The sequence below is a fragment of the Rhopilema esculentum genome, chromosome 15 (genome assembly GCF_057945365.1).
Source record: "Rhopilema esculentum isolate cy_ngs chromosome 15, ASM5794536v1, whole genome shotgun sequence".
Taxonomy (NCBI): Eukaryota; Metazoa; Cnidaria; class Scyphozoa; order Rhizostomeae; family Rhizostomatidae; genus Rhopilema; species Rhopilema esculentum.
The window spans coordinates 6520615-6541129 of record NC_142829.1 but is presented as its reverse complement, the minus strand read 5'-3'; the positions used below and the strand labels follow the sequence as shown (position 1 = coordinate 6541129).

General features: G+C 36.6%; 1 protein-coding gene across 1 annotated transcript; it reads left to right on the top strand.

The window, feature by feature from the left end:
* Window positions 1-3639: 3639 nt before the first annotated feature.
* Window positions 3640-19871, top strand: LOC135685477 (uncharacterized). Its single transcript, XM_065201439.2, has 3 exons — window positions 3640-4053; window positions 4932-5824; window positions 13645-19871. Exons 1-3 carry the CDS (start codon window positions 3850-3852, stop codon window positions 15071-15073), a joined length of 2526 nt encoding a protein of 841 aa, XP_065057511.2. The 5' UTR covers window positions 3640-3849; the 3' UTR covers window positions 15074-19871.
* The last annotated feature ends 644 nt before the right edge of the window (window positions 19872-20515 follow it).

Sequence of the window (20515 nt, the reverse complement as noted above, 5' to 3'; positions counted from 1 at the left end):
AATGCTCCATGGACTGTCCAGCCTTGTAATTTGTATCAATTTCATTTAATCCTTAAAGCGATATTCGTTCTCATACCTAATGTGATTTTTTAGTAGCTGAAGCAATTTGTGGTTCATCTCAATATCTTTCAAGTGCAACGCTTAAATCATGCAATCATGTACTAATTTGTTACTAAAATGCCTGTGGCTTCTTTTAGAATTGCCATGTCTGCCTTCCACGTGGTTTATCCTCGGGAAGAGTCGTCGCTATTTTATTAGTTACCTTAGATTGGTCATAATGCAGAGATTTGATTTCGACATATCAAAATTTCCTCCAACCGCTAAATGCTACTATTGGCTTGAACAATGAAATCACTTTGCTTTGTGAGACTTTTGCCAGTCACACGCAGCAATAACCCAACAAGTTTGCATTCGTATGTTTTGATTCGATATCGGGTTGCAGCCAATAGAGCGTAAGAACCCACAATCTTGGACAGAGCTGTTGGGACAAACCTCTAAACTCAGCACATAGACATACGGGAGGGTCAGTCCAAGAATTTTAAAGGCCACCCAAGAATATCAGCTCATTTTCAAAAAACCCAAAAATATCAGTTATACTTATATCTTATCCCCAAAAATATCTTGAATTGTGATTTCAGAAGAAAAAGTATCACATGACTGTAGCATTAAAACTTCCAAAGAGTATGATCAGATGACTTACAATGGGTAAAAAAACCTCAGCCGATGAACAATGCATTTGATTCAGATATGGAAATATCACAAAAACCCAAAGATATCAGTGTTTCTAAATTTGATACCTAGAAATATCAGAATTGTATCTATTGTTTTTGCAGGATCAACAAATATCATTTCTGATAAATATTTAACCCAAAAATATCACTTTGGGTAAGCATTTGACCCAAAAATATCGGACTGACCCCCCATATGTCTATGTGCTGAGTGCCCCACCCCCCTGGGAACCTAACAAATTTGCATTCGTATGTTTTGATTCGAAATCGGGTTGCAGCCAATATAGCGTAAGAGTCTACAATCTTGGACAGAGCTGTTGGGACAAACCTCTAAACTTCTTCCTAGTAGCATGCATGAATAGTCCAACCTCTAATCTCTTCCCCTTAATAATGAATCTTGGAGCGTGTTCATTTTGTTAGAAGAGATATCAACATCTAACAGAGGGGGGAAGGAATAGAAAATCTAAACACCGCTTGTCCAGGATTGTAGGTACAGATTAATGAAACTCCCTAATATATAGATTTGTGAAACATAGAACAGAGACAGACCAATTGAACCCAACAAAAATATCAATAAAAGGAGGTATTTTTCTTTCTTAGAGTTAAAATGTATAGCTTTCTAAAGTGTTCAAGGGTCTCTCGACCCAACCCTCCCCGTTCTCTGCAATTTAATTCCACTTCTCATTGCCCCCTTTAAGAACTGTAGAGTCACACACTTTATGGTACATGTGTTTGACTCTACAGCTATGCTTCTGTTAAACTTAGCAACATTGTAAGGAAGAGGTATGGTTAGGTTCTGGAGTTATTAGAAATCGTTTGCATGTGATATAGAACGACTGCAGAGGGCACTCGACAATGGGAGAAGTAGATATCTTGCATATCTGCCCAGATGTATCGATTTATTGTGCAAAAGCAGGGTGAGGTTCTCACTAGGCAAAACGTTCATGTGCTTTACCATTTTGCTGAACCGGGTAGACATTCGACTACACTCGTTTTTTTCATTAAACAGATTTTGGGAGTAGGCCATTTCTTAAATTTTTGCATCACATAGCTATGGTTGTTCTTTAACTTTTGAAAACTTGAGACTGCCATTTATTATAAGCTTTTTGACATCGTCCTTTAACTTTATTCTTCCAAATTCCACACAGACAGTGGTTTTTAAAAGCCGTTTAGTTGTTAACTTTAAACCCTTTTAGTCTATTTTTTGGTCAAGTTTATATTGTCTCATTGAAGGGAACTGGAAAAAACAGTGATTTTGTCGAATTATATCTTTCTCTGATTCCTTTTCATCTCCTTTTACCATAGATTGTTCACTAAAAACGGTAAGAATTGGATTTTCTTTCCAGAGACTAAACGATGTTCTCTTTGCTAAAATATAAAGGAAGCCGTGCTTAAGGTTCAAATTAATAAAGTATGGCTGTTTTGCTCATTCTAGTTCAAATTATTTCTAGATGAAAATGCGTTAATCTGTGGATGCTATTTAGATGTAACCTAGCAGAAGTTCCGAAAAAGGAACACAATTTCAGTAATATTTTGATAAAGCTGGTGCTTCAGGAAAGCTCTAGTCAACTACCCTGTCAACCAGCTTCTTACCTCTATCTCCTGTATCCTCTATCTATAGATGTTTTATACCTTATCCTGTAAAGGCTTGCTATTAGTATTGTCAAACGTTTTTATTTCTTGGAGGGGGGGACTGCCCATTTAGTTGCCCTTCATTCAGTACTCTGTTATAATAGAGTTAAAAAGGTTTGGCAATTATTTGAGAGTTACATCATCTATCCTCCCACTCTAATTATTTACTTCATGTTGGTTTTGTTTTGTTTATCTGTCAGGGTTGCTTGGAAGAGAATATCTTCCTCGAGAGCTAAAGCATTGTTTTTCAGAAAATCATTGAACATTCTAGCTTATTTGGAATTGCACTGTTGCCTAGAAATTAAGAAAAGCTTTGTTTGGCTATTTACTGTTATTTTGCTTTTACTTGCCAAGCGTCAACTTCGACAATATTTTGGTACATTAATCGTTTTTTTTAATTCAAAGTCGCAATTTCATTTGATTTTTATTTCCGCCATTAATCTCTATCCTTTGAACAGTTATTGTATCCTGTCTTGTATGCCCGCCCTTTCTACTATTCCCGCCTCTCTTATAATCCCACCTTTTCTCTAAACTTTGAAGTATTAATCCTGCCTCTCTGATAATCCCGCATGGGGGTTTTTACCCAGTAAGCGTATTTTCTAGCCAACTTTTGCCAACGTTCTTGGCAGTTTAAATTGAAAGTTTCCGCCCCAAAAAGCAGGAGAAAAATGGTGAAAAATTCAAGCTCGCTTTTTAAAAGCACGTTTAAAAATTAATCCCGCCTCACTGATAATCTCACCTCTCTAATAATTCTTCATTAAATTGGGAGGTTTAATCAATAAACCTAACGCGGGAATACAAGAGATAATAAGGTATGTTACTTTTACGCTCTTTTATGTATTTTGTTATTCTGGCAATCTTCAAGATTTTGAATGACTGTTACGTTTTATTTACTTGAGTAATCAAAGTCACCTGAAAATAATTTGCTTTTCAAATTCTATTGAATTGTTTATAAGAAAATTCTTTCTCAAAGCCAAAATTTCGAAAGATACATTTCGTAAGTCGCACTTTCGTGTTTTTGATTCTTTAGCCATCCCTGTCAATTATGGGCTAAAGTTCAAGAACTTGACATCAGTACAATTTCGAATTGTTGTTTTTGCATAATCACATTTAAATGAATTCTGCAAAGTCCATGCTTCCTCGTGTACAACTTTAAATAACTTTTAATTAATAACTTTGAACAACATAAAAAGCAGTTTGCAGAGTCGATCTGGGATATGTTTCTTAACGTTGCTGCAAGTGGGTTGGTCTCTGTCAGAGTGAGGCTCGCCTCTAATTGGGGTCTGGATTGACAAATAACTTGACATGCATGAGTAGAGATGGAAATGGCCAAATGAAGAAAGGAATTTGTGATCAGGACGGTGGAATATTTCTGTTTTTGATATTCATAGATGTAACTCACGTACGGATCGAAATGAGGATAGCACAGTCGATGTAATTAACACGATAATGTAGTAAGGTACACGCAGATGTCGGGTATTGAGGTGAAATGGCGGATACTATCAAAAAATGCACCCTTGATGTTTATGTAAAAGACGGTCGCCTGAAGGAAGTCGAGGAGAAATTCGATCGCATTAAAGACCTTTTTAGTGTTGAATTGAAATATGGATCCTCACAAGGCAAACAGTATATGGTCAATCCCGGAAAATGGCTGGAGGTTGTGGGGAAAAGGGAGAACGCCGTCAAAGCACGGGTGAGTGAAGTGTTTTTGTTCATGGCCTTGATATTTTGGAGGACTTCTGACTTGCGGTTTTCAAACGACCAGTCTCAGGGATTTAGCAAGTGAGACGATTTCTAAAGGTTGTTTTGTTTTGTAACTTTTCAGTTTGTCCTGATGTAAACCATATGAGAGTAATTTGTCTATAATAAACAGGCATTTCATAAAATTAATACTTTCATATCAAAAACTTGTTATCAACATATTTATGCAATATTAGGGTTTATCGTTTGTGGATTATGACTCATGAAATAAGAATCGTGTACTCAGGAATGCCGGAATCGAATTTGTTCGACAACTGAAGCGATTTTCTTTTCAAGTTTTATGGGTTCATGCATTCTGTTGTCGTAATTGAGAAGGAATTCCGGTTGCTTCAAAAAGATTAGTGCTTCGTGCCAAATAACTCATGCAGTCGGCTTTCTTCTCTTCAATTAAACAAGGGTACAATTACAAATATTGTGACCACACGAATCTCTCACCACATGCCAAATTCTTTCAGAATTGAAGTTGTTTTAATTTTCTTATTATCAAAGGAAAATGTTTACTCTAAGCGCCTACCTGCCTTTCACGATGAACCAACAAATCTTCCCATGCATCGTTTTCATCTTGTTTACATGTGTAAAACAGGCCCAATTGGAACGTCTCCCTTCAAATTTCTTACGTTTATTAGAAAAAACCTAGTTAATTTTCACATGGACATTTTTTTAATCGAAGTCTAGTCGTTTATTGCTCTCAGAACACTTCCAAGCGGAAAGTTTAGTTTATATTTAAGGCCTCTATCATACAGCAAGTTAATTTATTTTACAATTTCATTCAAGGCAACCAGTATTTTGATATTTTTACCTGTCTTTCAGGAATATGTCAAGGGTATCTCATACCCCGAGGAGGTTGTTCGCTTACCGATCCCCGAGCCAATGGTCAAGTCTGTCTTAGCTAAAATTACAGACTTAGAGAAAGAAACGGCAGCCATAATTTCATTGCCAAGTAATGGGGAGATTGTTGAAATCAGTGGCTGGATCAATGGCGTTACCAAAGCTGTAATGAATATTGAGCAGGCCATCAATGTTTTTCTGGAGGAACAGGCCTTAGTGGGAGCGGATCTTGACCAAGTTACAACAGATGAGCAATCTGCAGGAATTGTTCTTAGTTCAGATAATCACAACTTAAATGTCAGCACGGATGCGGCGATATTTTCCCCTGTACCTCCTCAGTATTACGCACAGAATCGTCAGTATTACGCAGAAAATCACGAAGATGTCGAGCTGGCCGCTGGGAAACTCGATGCACCGTGCGTTACAAGTGCAGGGCCAAATCAAAACAGGTGTAGTTGTGGAAACTTGAACGACTCACCTAAACAAAGTTACTTTTATTGTAATAATAACAATAATGATAACAGAAAGCAGGGTAGTTGTACATGCGATACCGAAATACCAAAACAAGGCAGCTTCAACTTTGCACCAGGTGCAGCCTCTACCGAGCCAACGTTGACGGCTGACTTGATGGAGTTTGGTTTGAAATTGGGCTACAGTCAAGACGAAGTCAAGTCAGCCATGAAAAAACTCGGTACAGAGACTGCTGTTAACCAAAATGAACTGTTACATGAACTTATAAAAGCTTCAACCTCAGCTAAGCAAATTGGAAAAAGTGATGAATGTAAAGTGAACGAGAGTACTGGCGGATACCCAAGACCCACAGATACTGCTATCCTAAGACATGTTGTTATTGATGGAAGCAATGTTGCGATGAGGTTTGTCATCCATACGTCATTTACTTTTGTCGGTATCAATTAGCCAAAATTTAATGTAATTGAAAATCTAATTAGTGTACACCTTCAATATGCACAGTTTTACAATTTGCACATTGAAGAGATTTTTTGTTTCATTAAGGCTTGTGCTTAAAAAGCAAACTGCTTTCCTTTATAGATCAATTCATTTTATTTTCTCCTTTTTCTGTCTTTTTATTTGCCATTCATTCCTCAAGATAATTTTATGTGCAGTATATTTATGCTGTGCAACTGTTTTTGTCATTGAGCATGGTAGCATGAACTGTGCAAATTTACCATTGTTGTATTTTTTGTTAATGGTTTAGTTTCAAAACATAAGAATATGTTTCCTTAATCATTTTTTTTAAATTGTACAACCATTTTGCATCACATAAGCAATTCAAGAATGTATGTGAGAGACAGTGATTAAAATCTACTTTTATTAACAAGCAAATACACTATCTGATTGAGGTATGGCAGCAGTTAGTTAATCAATAACAAACAACTGCAGTAACTGAATAAAAGCAGTGGTTTTAAGGCTAGCAAAGAATGTTGTTTAATCATATAAAGGGACCATATTGTAGCTTAATTCTTCATAGATAATCAAGCTTAATCTTGTGCCAAATATAATTTGAAAGGCTAAAAATACTCTGTTTTGCAGTTGGATTTTCAATTAGTGTGGGAAATTCCATGTTGTTGGTGTCATTTTCCAGATGTAACCCTATCTTTATAAAATTCATGATATGTTTCTGTGGCCTAAAGTTCAAAGCTTTTTAGTTCTTTGAATAGTTTAGTTAAATTCATGTCTATGCAAACCTATCATGAAAGGGGGACATGTCAGTGACTCCCCTGTCAGACTGAAACATGAAGTACTTTGCCTAGTTATGTGAAAGCATCAATCAGCATTATATATTGAAATACACATATACAAAATAACTTCTTCTGAAGAGAAAATTACCAAAAAACACTGCATATAGGCTTTCTAGATTTCATGAATCAATTTTTTAGCTGCTGAATGCATTCCTTACATCTTTTTCTTGAATCAGAAGGAAAGATTTACAAAAATGTCAGCTTTATTTTTGGCAGTAACTTGCCGCTCGTTTTAAAGCAATGCACCTTAACCATCAAATGTTAACAAACTTGAAAAAAGCCATTTTGTAACTTGCTTCAAGCAGTTGGTCTCATATTTAAAAAAAAGACTGGTGCACATTTCACTGTTTGAGATAACATTTCAATCTTCAATGAAATTAGAATAATGGAATGTTTTGGGGTTTTAGAATTGTCAAAAATTCAGTTGTGTAGCCAAAATTAATTTGACATGGTTGATTTTGTTTTCAGTTTTATACAAATTTTCCTGTCAAGTTTTAGTCCAACTGCATTTTGAGCTATTAGGAAGAATTTTTTGATTGATTTGTACCCAGTCACATGGTTAATTTAAACTCCTTGAAATTCAAGTACAGTTTGGTAACATCCCTTAAAGGTTTAGAGATCTAAGAAAGACCTTAAATGCACCACATGATAAGCATTTAGGATTTCTTTGTTGATTCTTTCAACCATCATATTGAATTTATTACATAAACAAACAGGTCTAACAAAAATTTAATTAGTCTAAATGAGTAAGCAGCCATTGCAGCCAGAAATAGAACAACATAGTAGACGGAACCATTGTTTATATTTCCACATTTCACGTCATCAGAAGATTTTGGATTTTTTTCATTTCTATGCTCTTATCTTGAAAGCCTTTAAGTACACTCATTTATGTTGATAAGCTGTTGCATATATTCTCAATATTTACATATTCTTTGCATTCTTGGCATTATTCTAAGTTTTGAAGCCTTTTTGTCATCAACAAAGAAACAAAGTATCTTATAAACCATCATAACAAGGTGCTTAAATACAGTGAACAGGAAGGTTTAGGCAAGCTTCGCAACGACTCATTTTTCAGTTTTTGTGATAAAACAATTGGTGAGAGGTTACCTCTCACGTCCATGCTATTGTGGTGAATATATTGGGGCCCAGCAAGCGGAAAATTATGTTTTGTATCCACTTGAAGAAATTCACATTTTTGAAAAGCTTGCGTGTTTTTGTCGCGGCAAGAATCCCATAGAATTACTTGCATTCCACACATACATTTGCGGTATGGATCAGGACGTAACTCATTTAAATCGTGAAAAGGAAACCCATAATTCGATAATTACTTTAAAGTTTAAGGGTGCCAATTATCCATGAGCATATTCTGGACAGAAAACTCAGTCAACCATGCTTTTCTTCAATATTGACTAATTTGAAGTGTTTTTCAAAGTCTAATAGTGATGTCTGTGATGTTTGTTAAGTGGCTTATCGTGTAAACAACGCTGTCTGTCAAAGGATAATACTCACCTTCTTTCAATATTTTGTTACTTAATTCAATAGGCATATGTTGTTTTAGGCCCAGTAGTTTGCCCAATTGTACAGATTTAGTCTCTTGATTTTTCGGCCGAATTTGATGATGTTTATCTATGCATTCTGGATCTGGACCACCCATATGTTGGCAAATTAGGTTGCACTTGCTTAGACAAAAGTTTACTAGTAAAATTTTGGCATTTTAGTTTTAATAATGCTAGGCAAGAAACTGTGGCAAAGGAGAAATGCTGTTTCGTGCATGCCAATGTATTTCTTCACTTGTAAATTTTGCTGACGTGAGCATGGGTGACTGCCTTTGATGGTTTCTCTTTTCGTTTGCTGCATAATAAAAAATTGGAGTATATTTATGCTTTGTGAGCTTTTACTAGTCAAATGTTTTGCTAAAAGTGCTTTTTTATTACAGTAACCTGATTGTGGTTCTTGTTGGGGCCAGCTGATCACCAATGAAATGAAATTGATATTTGAACATTCTTAATGTGTCAGATAGTTTTAATTTATTTGGGTATGCCTGAGAAAATGCAAGTTATCAAGCATGAGCATTCATGTGGGTTTTGAGAATGCCGATTTGTTTTGAAACCATTTATAATTACTGAAAAGTTGTGGATAGCCATGAGCAATGCTGAGGTTTGTAAGGGATTTAAGTTGCGTAGTATGCGCATCGTTCAATGAAAAGAGAAGCAAAAAGACCCGAGAAACTTGTGCGATGTGTGGCTTTGGAATAAATGCTATTGACAACGGAGTTTAGCACATATTTGTGATCTGTTTGTGAATCATTTTCATAGAGAAAAGAGAGGCCGTGATGGATATGCATAAATCAAAAAGAGGCTGGTCGTGTTGCAGCTTTTGAGATCTTTTTAGATGTCTGAGGGAAATGAGTATATATATTCTTGTGGATCAAAGGCCCGGTTTATTTTGGGGTTCTGGTAAAGTTTTAGCCGAATGAAGTCCACCAATATATTCAAAGTGAAAGTCGATTGGTTAAGGAACCTTCCTCTTGTCGGCAAGAGCAGATTTACTCGCTTTGAGTTTATTGTGCTAGGCCTTCTTCTATTTTGAGTCAGGAACATTGATGTTCCTTTTTATAATTGTCCTTTCAACACTTTTAATGGACGTTCTTTCTAACCGAGAATACCGAGTCTTCCACATCTTGTTGGCTGATGTTTGTTGCTGTAAACCAAATCAGTATCGGCTACTTTCTAGTCCAATGAATTGCCAATTCATTTGGTCGAAATCTTGGGTTTCATCCTTTTCAAATAATTTCTTTGCCATATTTCTAGACATTTCCCAGACCAGATTCCAGTCAAAATTTCAGACAAACAAATTCTTCTTAAATAAGTCAAGTAAATTAAAATGAAAACAATCCTTGAAATTTTAGCCGATGTCTAATGTTCTAGAACATAATTTATTCTATTTTTGTCTCTTCTAGATAAAAAACTCATTGCCGTGTATTTGTGTTTGTATTACTTTAAGTTTTTCGCTTTGTTATTGCAGATCCTTCTTTTCAGTATGGAATTTTTCATGTCCACCGTGGATCTACTGGTATTAATCGTACTTTAGCTTCATACTTCCTATCATGTTTTGGTCAAGGTTTTCGGGGATCAGTGCGTCATTGTCTGTAATGAAAAGGTTCTGGAAACCTAGCCACAGCTCGAATTGGTTGAGACATGAGTTTTACTGGAGTTGATTTCTATTGGTTTCTTTTACCCTTTGTAATCCTTGAGAATACCTTCTTATGTCTCCAGTGTAGATGTCATTGGATGCTATCAAATTGCTTCTTTTCATAAGGCACAGTATATCACAACAGTGTGCTCATTGTCTTAGTTGTGTGTCACAACTTTGCTGTTTCGAAATCGCGTCGCTTTCTAAATAGAAGTCAGTTTAGCAATTCTAGTTAATGCTTGAAGGTCCTCCATTGTAACTGTGTTGTCAAGAAAACGTATGTGTAGAAGAACATCACCCAGTCCAAAATTGACAACGCTGTTCAGAATAGAAGACCTTACAATCCCGGACAAAGATGTTGAGACAAAATGCAATTTCTGCAATTTTCTACTTTACGTTGCCCCTATAAATTCGAATCCCCCCTTTCCCCCCAATCAATGTTGGATTTGTAGTTCTATCATTTCTCCTTCAAAATCATGCATTCGACATTGAATTGGGGGAGGGGGGAAAGTTATTTTTGAAAGGGAAGTGAAAATACAAGCTTTTCGTGAAAAGTCTCAACCATTTTTGTCCGGGATTGTTCTATCCAATTAATAGCCATAATAATTTAGAAAAACTACAGTGCAAATGATCAAGTGTGACCCCTTTAGAAACTGGCTATGCTTTTCAAAGCAGCTGGTGAGAATGCTACTTGTAGCAGCTATGTGTAGGCCCAAGTGGCCTATTCTCAAGCTTATGTGACTGGTAATTTTGCACTAGGTATACCAAATCAAGAAGAAAAAATATTTTTTAGGTATGTTTGAGAAAATGTTTAAGGAATGATGAATAAGCCTAATAGTCCATGGGTGTTTTTGATATCCTTAATTTCATATTTGGAGTTTGAAGCTCAACACCCTTGTTGCTATTTTCATCATTTGAGACAAAATTTTGCATCACCATCGAGTCTTGGCCTAAAAACAGATTTTTTGAGCAACTTTTTGATGGTAAAAAGAATGAAAATGGATTTAAAAACAGCAAACATTCTACAACACGACTTAATCTTTTTTCTGATACTCTTTCTAGTCTAGACCTTAGAATTAAGGCTGAAGAGATCAAAAGAGAAAATGTATACCTGGTATGATAGCGTAAGTCCTGTTGTATAATGTTTGCCTTTTTCAAACCCATTTAGATATTTTTATAGAAGATGATCTAGTTTAATTTCTTCCCGATATTTAGGAAAGCAATAGGTTAATAACAATGAAATGCCTGGATAGACATAAACTCAGTTTCTATTGAAACTTCCAATTGTATTTTTCCAGTTTCATGTTGTGTAAGTTTTTGAATCTTTTGAAACCGCAGCAAATGACTGTGGTAGGCATTCTTTGTAAACAAAGCTGTTTCAGATTTTTACTCCATACGCACAACAGTCATGTGGGAGATTTAACTTGACGATTAAATTCAACCCGGCTGTTGTTGTTAAGTCAGATTTTTTCCACGGATTGAACTTGAAAAACTGTCTTGCAACGGACATTTTTCAGCTAAAGACTACTGGTCGTCTTCTGGGTGTGTCTTTTGTATGGAGTGGCCGTTGTATTGAGTGTCCGCTATCACGAAATTCATGTAAAGGGGGTCTCCATGCTTCCGATGGTCTAGTTAAGATTGGAGAATATTTTAAAATGTTTTTTCAATAAAGAGCCTTGTATTTACTAAATTTCTCCTTTGCTTGTCGAATCTTTGAAAGGTATTGTAGGACAGAGCTGTTAATAGAGGGTCGGTGCAGATAGAGTCAACATTTCAAAAGAGGATGATAGCACTATCTATATACCAGAAATTATGATTGTGCGTTCCATAGCCTAAACGAGTGGTGAGACAAAATCAATTAACTATTTCTCTAAAGTCAGTCAATTAACTCTAAAGTCAGGTTACAAGCTTATGATTAAGGTCTATGTTCTAATTTATCTAAAGGTTTGTCAAGAAAATTCACGATTTCTATACAGCCCTACGATCGTTGAAGTTTATTGGCTAGGCCACTTTTAGTTAGACCCGAGCAAGAAGCTTTAAGGTGATATTTTCTTTGAGTTGAACATTGTTCTCAAGTTTTTGAATCTACTTCGACTCCTAAATTTTACACGCCATATGCCTTATGTTGTGCAAAAACATATTTTACAGTAAATAATGCCTCGCTTGTGTTATTGTGTTTCATGTTTGCTGTAATAGTCGTGGCTTTCGAGGTTGGTTTTGTTGCTATGCTTTTATCAGTTTTATGGGCTGTAACAGAATGATCTCTCACTCACTGGAATGTTAAGATTATCTCGAGCTTGAAACTACGTGATTTTCAATGATTAAATGGTCTGCTTTCGAAAGCCATATCTTCACGTTTCCATCAATTAGTATTTGACGTCTTCCCGATGTTCATTTGGATAAGATTTCACCGAAATAGTTTTGGCAGTGACCTTGAGTGACAGTTGGAACACTCCCAAACCGTGTAAAGCTCTTCAATATTTGTTTCAAGCCAGAACTTCGTTTTTGAGGTTTCTCGAATCAGAATTAGTCAAACCTGGTAGCTTTAGAATTTAAACCATGTTGCTGGTATTTGGTTTATCGTGTTTTAATCGCTGAGTTGATTGAACTTAAATCAGCACGTTTCCGAAAATTTTGCCCTTTTCAATATTAGTGCTCGCATAATGTGAACGTAAAGGGGATGTGTCGTGAATGGCTAGTGTAATGCAATTATCTTTTTTCTTTAGTACAAAGCACAGAGTCGAGGTTGAATTTTCATGGCAGTAAAAGTTCATGAATCAGCAATGAAAAGTTACGAAACAATGATATTTTTGTTGTATTAGCCAATTGCTAACACAGCATTTGTCCTTTGATTAGTTTTATTTATGTAATCTCGCTTTTTGGCTACAGAGGACATTCGCACGGACCATTCATTGTGGTACAGTTTTATATAAGATCCAAATAATTTTTGCAATGGCTCGGCGTTGATTTTTTGAATAATTTGTGTCTCAGTTGTTCTGATTGTTTTTCTCATTTCAGCATGGATTTTTTCTACGAATTCTTTCTTTAACCTAATTTCAAGACTATTAGATAACGGACTTTGCATGAAATTTTTAAGAACATCTTTGATTAGCTGATAAATTTACTTTGTTTTGTTAACATAAGAATATATTTAAAAATAACAAACTATTTCTTCAAAATCGACCCTTGATGTTCTTATAGTGTGTGCTCGTGTGTAGAAAAAAATGTTGGTCATCTGTCTTGGTCAATCTTCTTTTAGAGTAGCTTTAACATTGTATCATTGTAAAATTCAGGATTTTTATTTTGCAGTATGTAGCATTTCAACGTAGTCAGGACATAGCCATTACAACTTTCAACGTACCAACATTTCCATAAATTGTCTAGTAAAACTTGGTCTGTAGTATTAACTCTTAGTTGTCAAAATGCAGAGAGAGAGTCATATTTATAATGCTTGAAAGCTAAATGGGTGCAAATAAAACCCGACATCAGCATTTATCTCTATTGAAATACCCATCTATCTCAATAGGACTTTTCGTAGTGCGAGCAAGAGGTTTCTGAAACGTAACTTAATGCCTCTAGAAGTTTTTAATCCATGAACGAGATATGCTGGAGAAGAAAGATGATGAAATTTAATTAAAGATGTCAGAATGATATTTCTGATAGGATTATACTATTAATTTCAATTTGTATCCGCTATTAAGGTTAATACCTTAATTTTAAATGCATGTTTGATTTTGTTGTAGCCATGGAACAAACGCAGTTTTTTCATGTCGTGGAATTGCCATTGCCGTTGATTGGTTTCGAAAAAGAGGCCACAAAGTTACCGTTTTTGTCCCAAACTGGAGAAAGGAAGCATCTAAACCAGACTCGCCAATTATTGACCAAGAATACTTAACTCAACTCGAAAAAGACGGGGTGCTGAGTTACACACCTTCACGGCGAATCCAAGGTAAACTTGTACAATGCTACGATGATCGTTATATTGTCAAACTGGCGCTAGAAACGGATGGAGTCATCGTATCAAATGACAATTTCAGGGACCTGCAGGAAGATGTACCAGACTGGAAGAATTTTATCGAGCGTCGCCTTTTGATGTATACATTTGCAAACGAGGACATTTTTATGCCTCCTGATGATCCCCTTGGACGGCATGGTCCTTCCCTTGAAGAGTTTCTCAGGACAACAGGGGAGCATAAATTACGTCAGTGCCCTTATGGCCGTAAATGCACGTTTGGGCATAAATGCCGGTTTTACCATCCTGAGCGCACGTCGCATTCAAATGCCTTAAGAGGCAAACTGTTTCCGAACCCTGCACTTCATACGTTGCATCAGCAGCAGCAAATGCAAGGGGCATCCAGACCGCGGTCTGATCCATGCCATTCAAATGTGCATGGTGCCCAAGACAACAATCGAAGGCCTATCAGCCTTCCAAATCTTGAACAGTTGTGGATCTCTAACCCCCCAGGCTCATATGTACCAGTTGGTCCCATGCCTGCACAAAATGCCCAAGGTCGTCCTGTGTCAGGACCACCATTCCAAGAAGGGCAATACGGACAAAATGAACAAGCGATTCCTCGTGTTTGCTCTTCTGGAGATATGATGCAGGCATCTGCCAATTTGGCAAGGAGGTTGAGCGGAGAATACAATCATTACTCGCCACAACAGGGTGGTCAATATATGCACGGCGGAATGGTTGTTAACCAGCCTAGGCCACCTTCTGGTGGTGATTATATTGGCAGGCCTCTCTCTTCTGATTTCAGTAGCCGACCACCCTCTGAAGACTTTAGCTATTGCAGCGGAAACAGTAGGCCGGCATCGGGCGAATTCAATTCTAGTAGGCCTAATTCAGGTGATTATACTGCTAGTCCATGGAATGGTATTGGATACCAGCGGTCGGTCTCATTTGCTCCATCTGTCCATGGAAATCAAATTCCCTACATGGACACGAGGAATTTTTACCCTATAAAAGGTTACTACAAGAATAGGGGCCCGCCAATGCCAGAGACAAAGGAAGAGACACGAATACCCAACGGGTTGACACGAATGGATTTACTCGATAAATTACGGGAGATGTTTCCAAATCATAACTTTGATAAAATATTGTCTATCCTACGAAATCATCCGGATATATCAAGCGTGGAGGATGCTCAAAATTATATTTTGAACGAATAGCAGATGCAGCTGCAGTCCACATTGGAGAGCAGCGCAGTTCCCTCCGCTTATGCTGGCCGTTAGCTGACCCTCCTTAGCGGCCCATCCAAAGTCGATAGCAGGCCTCTAATTCTGCGTCAAAGCTGGCAACCTGACATTATACCTGTCGCGTGCCACAATAGATTAATTAGTTTCGAACCAGGCGGTGGCCATTGCTAGAACCCAAGAACAAGCCGATCGAGAAGAAAAATACCAATTCGCAGGTTTTGAAATCAAGGTAAGACAAGATATTTTCAAATATTCGTGTAACTGGTCGGTTATTGACTTCAATGGTAAATTTCCAACTGGAAACAGTAAGTTGTACTTTGGTTCTGGGAAGGAGGAAAGGTGGAAAAATTCCAATGTCTTTTTATATAACGTTGAATTTCTGACACAATCTTAAAGCAGCTCCCTTATCTGATAATAGTGGAAGCATAATTTTAAAGCTAACAGTTATAAATTTCAAGCTTGCAATCTTTTGATATGACTGGGAAATTTGGCAAATTTGGAATGACAATTTTGGTACACAGGAATCGACGAGTTTTTCGAAGAAGCCAAAAGAGCTTGCATAGCCTCAATTTCCGACATGATCTACCAACCTGTTCCCTGTTAATTAACTTGTGATCTCTTTATGCTAGCAAATCTCTTGCTTCTTGGAATTTTTTCCGTCTTGGAACCTCGTCCTTCCCAGAATCTATTACTTCTCGGAATTTCAAGGAAATGAACACGATCGCAATGATTAATGTTGTGAACTATGTTTTTAGACTAAGATATGGTCTTAGGCCCATCTGTAAACCATCGATTGATGTAAAGTTTGTAAAATCGTAACATCGATTCTACGTATACCATGATTTTAACCGCCTTCAGAGTAGTGTCAATATATTCGCATTTTTGTAAATATGTCTCCTAGCACTTGGCACCTTGAAATGAAGGACATGTAAGATTAATTGTATGATCTGACGGAAACCTCCCTTCACTCGATCGACAAATTTTGTACAGCGATATTTCATAAGGCATACTTTTATGCAGAAAACCGAGGACCCTTCAGCAGAATTTCAAAGCATTATGTTGACGATGTCTTGTATCTTTACTGCAATTTCAAATCAATGAAAAGAGTTTTCCTTTCATTTGTGTTCCAATCTTGATTTTCATCATGCGCCGTAGGTTTTTAGGGTTATTAACAAAGTTTAGGCCACCTACATCATTTAAGCTCCGAAACCATATTGGATTCCATTTTGCGTATAAGCAAAGTATCGTAGGCCATCAGTTATTGATACTCCTCTTTCCCTAAAAAAATACACTGCAATAGCGTTACTTTGTAGGTAAAAAACTATAGGATGCATAAGAACTACTCTTTTCAAACCGAGATTCTAGAGAAGCAAACTCAACTGGATATCGTGTATTGTTTTGTATCTTTGCATTGATATCTTGAAGCCAAAAACTCCACTTTTTGTTAGCAAAGAACTCACACCACATTTTGCCCAATAAAGACCCTAATACTTGATCTCACCAAGTCGATAGTCGCAGATATCAGTACTGAATACGAACTAGAAATTCCTACCATTTTTTGCTCGGCCAATTTTGCTGTCCCACTGACTTAAGCGCCAGTTAAGCACCTTGCGGAAACTTCAATTTTTATGTTCATCCGTTTTCACTTCCTTTTTGAAGTAAATTATTAGTTCGCCAGGTGGAATTTAGAACGAAATAGATTTGTTTAACTAAGAATATCGCGCTTCGTACCTTATTTAATCTCAATAGCCAATGATTTATCGTTTGCCTCTTTAGCCATTTTGTAAGTGGTGCGTGTACTGGCTGATTACAGGATGATCAAATAAAGAATGCTCTTAGTAAGAGTTCGTTTTCATTTCGTTTTTTCGTTTTGCATTTATTGTCAATATATGCTATGTGTGTGAGTATGCAATGTATCCTAATCTGGTATCCAGGTCCCCAATGTGTGATGCAATCACCCATTCGTGCATATCTCGCAGCCTCTACCGCATATCCTGAGAACCTTCTTTTATACCTTGCCGAACTTTCCCTGCATCCCGCAGCCCCATGTTCAATCCCTCCCTTCTATTCATTTGTAATACGCCCCAAACTATAGTACAATTTTATAATGATGGCTTTATGAACTTTTAATGTCTATCTGACCAAAGGAAAACGCTAGCTTTATGTGTCGCCAGCAATAGGCCATTTTCTAAGTGTTGGTTTGCCAGGGTATTGTTTATTTTGTTATTTACCATTAAAGTTCTCAGTGAATCTGTAACCTATCTGAATGAAACTAGTACATTGCTTCAAAATTATAGTATTCCTATTGCAGTATTACTAGCAGGTTGAGTAGACAATGCTCATCTAAATATCTGTCTCCTTTATACCGTGCTTCTGCCTCTTCTTAAACATTCGCTACAAAATACACAACGATAGCGGTTAAGTAGGCCCCTAATTATTCTCTTCTAGACAGTCGTTTCGTAAGTTTATATTCGATACTGTACTACCTTAACCCCACCCATTTGTACCACCCAATCTCATTCGATCGCAGCCATTTTGGCTGAAATACCAAATTTAATTCAGAGGCTCGCCAAAACCGAATAGAGGGCGTCGAAAGGTGAATAATTTCTGGTATAGATGAAATTCTGCAACCTTCCGTCATATCAGGACAGCAACATGTTTGGGTCAGCGTTATTAAGTGACCCAGACAAGCAATCGAATAGTTAGGAACTGTGCACCTTTTTCGTATTAGCCCTTTAAATTTAGATGAAGTTACGCGTTTGTCAATTAGATTTGAAGTTCCTGCAATATACGATATTGTTTTGACTCTCCTTCACCAAGCATCCCTTCGTTACAATTTGCTGTTTTGTCATTTCTAGTCTGACTTTATCTCCCATTTCCCAATTTATAACCTTATTCTATCGTCTCTCAACCACGAGACATCGGGTATCCTTGTTTCTAATTATTCGCTAAGTAATATAATTGCTGCAAAACGAATATTTTTTCTTATGAAAAGTACTCTCTCTGACTAGGAGAGAATTGATAATTTTCCCACTAGCAAAGCTCGTTTCATTTCGAGCTTCTTAATGATACTCGTAAGGATTCAAGAACGCTGGTTACTTTATAATATGATTTGAAACTAGTTTGACATTTTTCGTTCAGAGGTTATCTTCAGGATTTCCTGAGTCATTTAAGGAACTTTAAGCATGTGGAACAATCACCAAGGCAAAGGACAATGCTTTCTTCTTTTAGTCCGCGAGGACTGAGCTCGTTTGCTGGAGAAGCAGGGAGACAGTTTTTAGAGGCTCATTGAAATCATCATTTCTCTTTATCCGACCGTAATTCAGTCAGTTCTCGGAATAGAAAATGCTGATGTCCTCTCGACGTTGACTTAAATCGTAGTTTAGGTTGATTGATTTGTAAGTTGGTGGTTGATTTATAAGTTGAAATATAGTGTCCTTTTGTAATTATAATTTGTATCAACGTAGTAGAAATTTTTTTGTATTGTAAAAGTGCATCAATTTCTTATCAATATTGGATAGCCAAATTTTGTATGTTTGAGCAGTCGATCCTATTTTCATACTTAAGTCATTTATGTACTCCATTTTTATATATGATAGTTCTAGTTTTGACTATATTCGTATTTTTAAAAGCGTATAATGTAGAAGGTGATTTCAAATACTCATTTTTGTAAATGTAGTTTCGTAACGTAACTTAGTAGACAGATATCCGACACTATTCAAATCGTTCTTTAGTTTCACCTAGTATAAATTTATTCATTTTTGTGGCATTGATCTTGAATATTTGCAGATTTTGCGCTAATTTTAATTATAACAACTGACAAGGGTATCATTGAAACGAGGCAGGGCACACATGATTATTTCGACGGCCAAACCTTTAAAGACCTTCGAGTGATTTAAAGGGGCCGTTATATAGCACGTGATTTCAACTTCGGTGACTTTTTTTTGGACACAGTTGCATTGATTAGGGAGATTTTGCAAAGCATAGAAGTTATATTTCTCCTTGACACCATTACTCATCGTCTTCATTTTAGTTGCCACAGGTTTCCTTGCCTCGTTCGATGAAATCTTCAAGATACTGTTAAATTTTTATATAGCTTACACCGCTGGGCCCAAATCGCCCAGAATGGACCTCTTTGGAAGATGTGCACTCCAGCCGTCTTCTTGATATTTGCCGTATTGAGTTTGTTATCTTCTTAAATTTTGCATATTAATTAGCCAGAATTCTCGGTCCTGAAATTTCAAATGTTAAACAGTTGATGTTTTTAATCGTAAGATGCCATTAAACTTGGGGTTTTTTTACCTTGAACAGACTGTTTTGTCTGTATAAACCATGCCTTAGCACATCCCTGTGTTGGAAATGTCGTAAAGACAGGGCTTTTTCGATATTGGTTTTTTTACTTGTCTTAAATGTGTGCCAAGTTTTTGAGACATAGATGATCTTATCTCAAAAATTCTTGAGCTCCATCCCAGATTTTTCTTTCCTCAAATCTAACGTTTTCATTACAATAACAGAACATGAATATCCGTAATTAGTCTGACTCTTTGAGACATTTCCAAGACAATATTTTGTATATTTTTGCCCGAAGATAGACACAGAAAACTTGTATAGCAACAGAGCAATTCAATTTTGTAATCAAGTAAGTTAGAGATATATAAGTGAGAGTACTGTGTAAGTCCTTTGTTTTTCTAACAGAAATGTAAAGTCGTTTTGATATGTTTGCTTTAGTTTTGTAATCGTGCATTGTATTGGCATAATTTGTGAAATTCAAGTCAAGTCTCATTTTTGCCTCTTCTTCTCATTGCAAAAGCGTATGTGATGGGGCCTGGAGAAGAGAGGGGGGGGGGGGGGGGGTTCTGTCGAAACACCTACCGGGAAAATTCGTAACATGTCGGTTGTTTAGGGCAATGTTTGGCTTAAATCATCTGTCAATATCGAATTAAGTTATGGTATAGACAAAAATCTTACAGTATTTTTATAAAGTTTTTATGAATAAGCTGCTTTCATATATCATTATGTTAATATGAAAATAATAGTTATGATTAGAATTATTTTGAGAGTTTTTGAGATCAGAGCTCTGATGTTATTTCAAGTTACGACTAGACCTCAAATAATTCATAAATAATTTATAATGAGAATATGGAATGCTTCTGGACTGACTGATCTTCAAACCAAAGCCATGGCATGATTCTTGTAAAAAAACAAACCTACAATGCAAGCCAACAGTCTTGGAACAGCAATACTGTCTTTCACATTAGATGTTCCCCTTTCCCATAGAAACAATTTTGCATTACTCCCAATAGAAATTCTCCCAACGTAACCTGTATTTTAGAAACAAGAATGGCTGAGGTTTATTTCCAACATTGCTTCTTGGGGGAAAGTGGGCAAGTCAGATGTTTCTATTGTTGTGAGATG

What these genes read in the sequence shown, in the direction of transcription:
- LOC135685477 (XM_065201439.2), top strand. Translation starts at nt 3,850, where the DNA reads ATGGCGGATACTATCAAAAAATGCACCCTTGATGTTTATGTAAAAGAC. An exon ending in AGAACGCCGTCAAAGCACGG is followed by an intron (nt 4,054 to 4,931) that starts GTGAGTGAAGTG and finishes CCTGTCTTTCAG; the next exon opens with GAATATGTCAAGGGTATCTC. An exon ending in GGAAGCAATGTTGCGATGAG is followed by an intron (nt 5,825 to 13,644) that starts GTTTGTCATCCA and finishes ATTTTGTTGTAG; the next exon opens with CCATGGAACAAACGCAGTTT.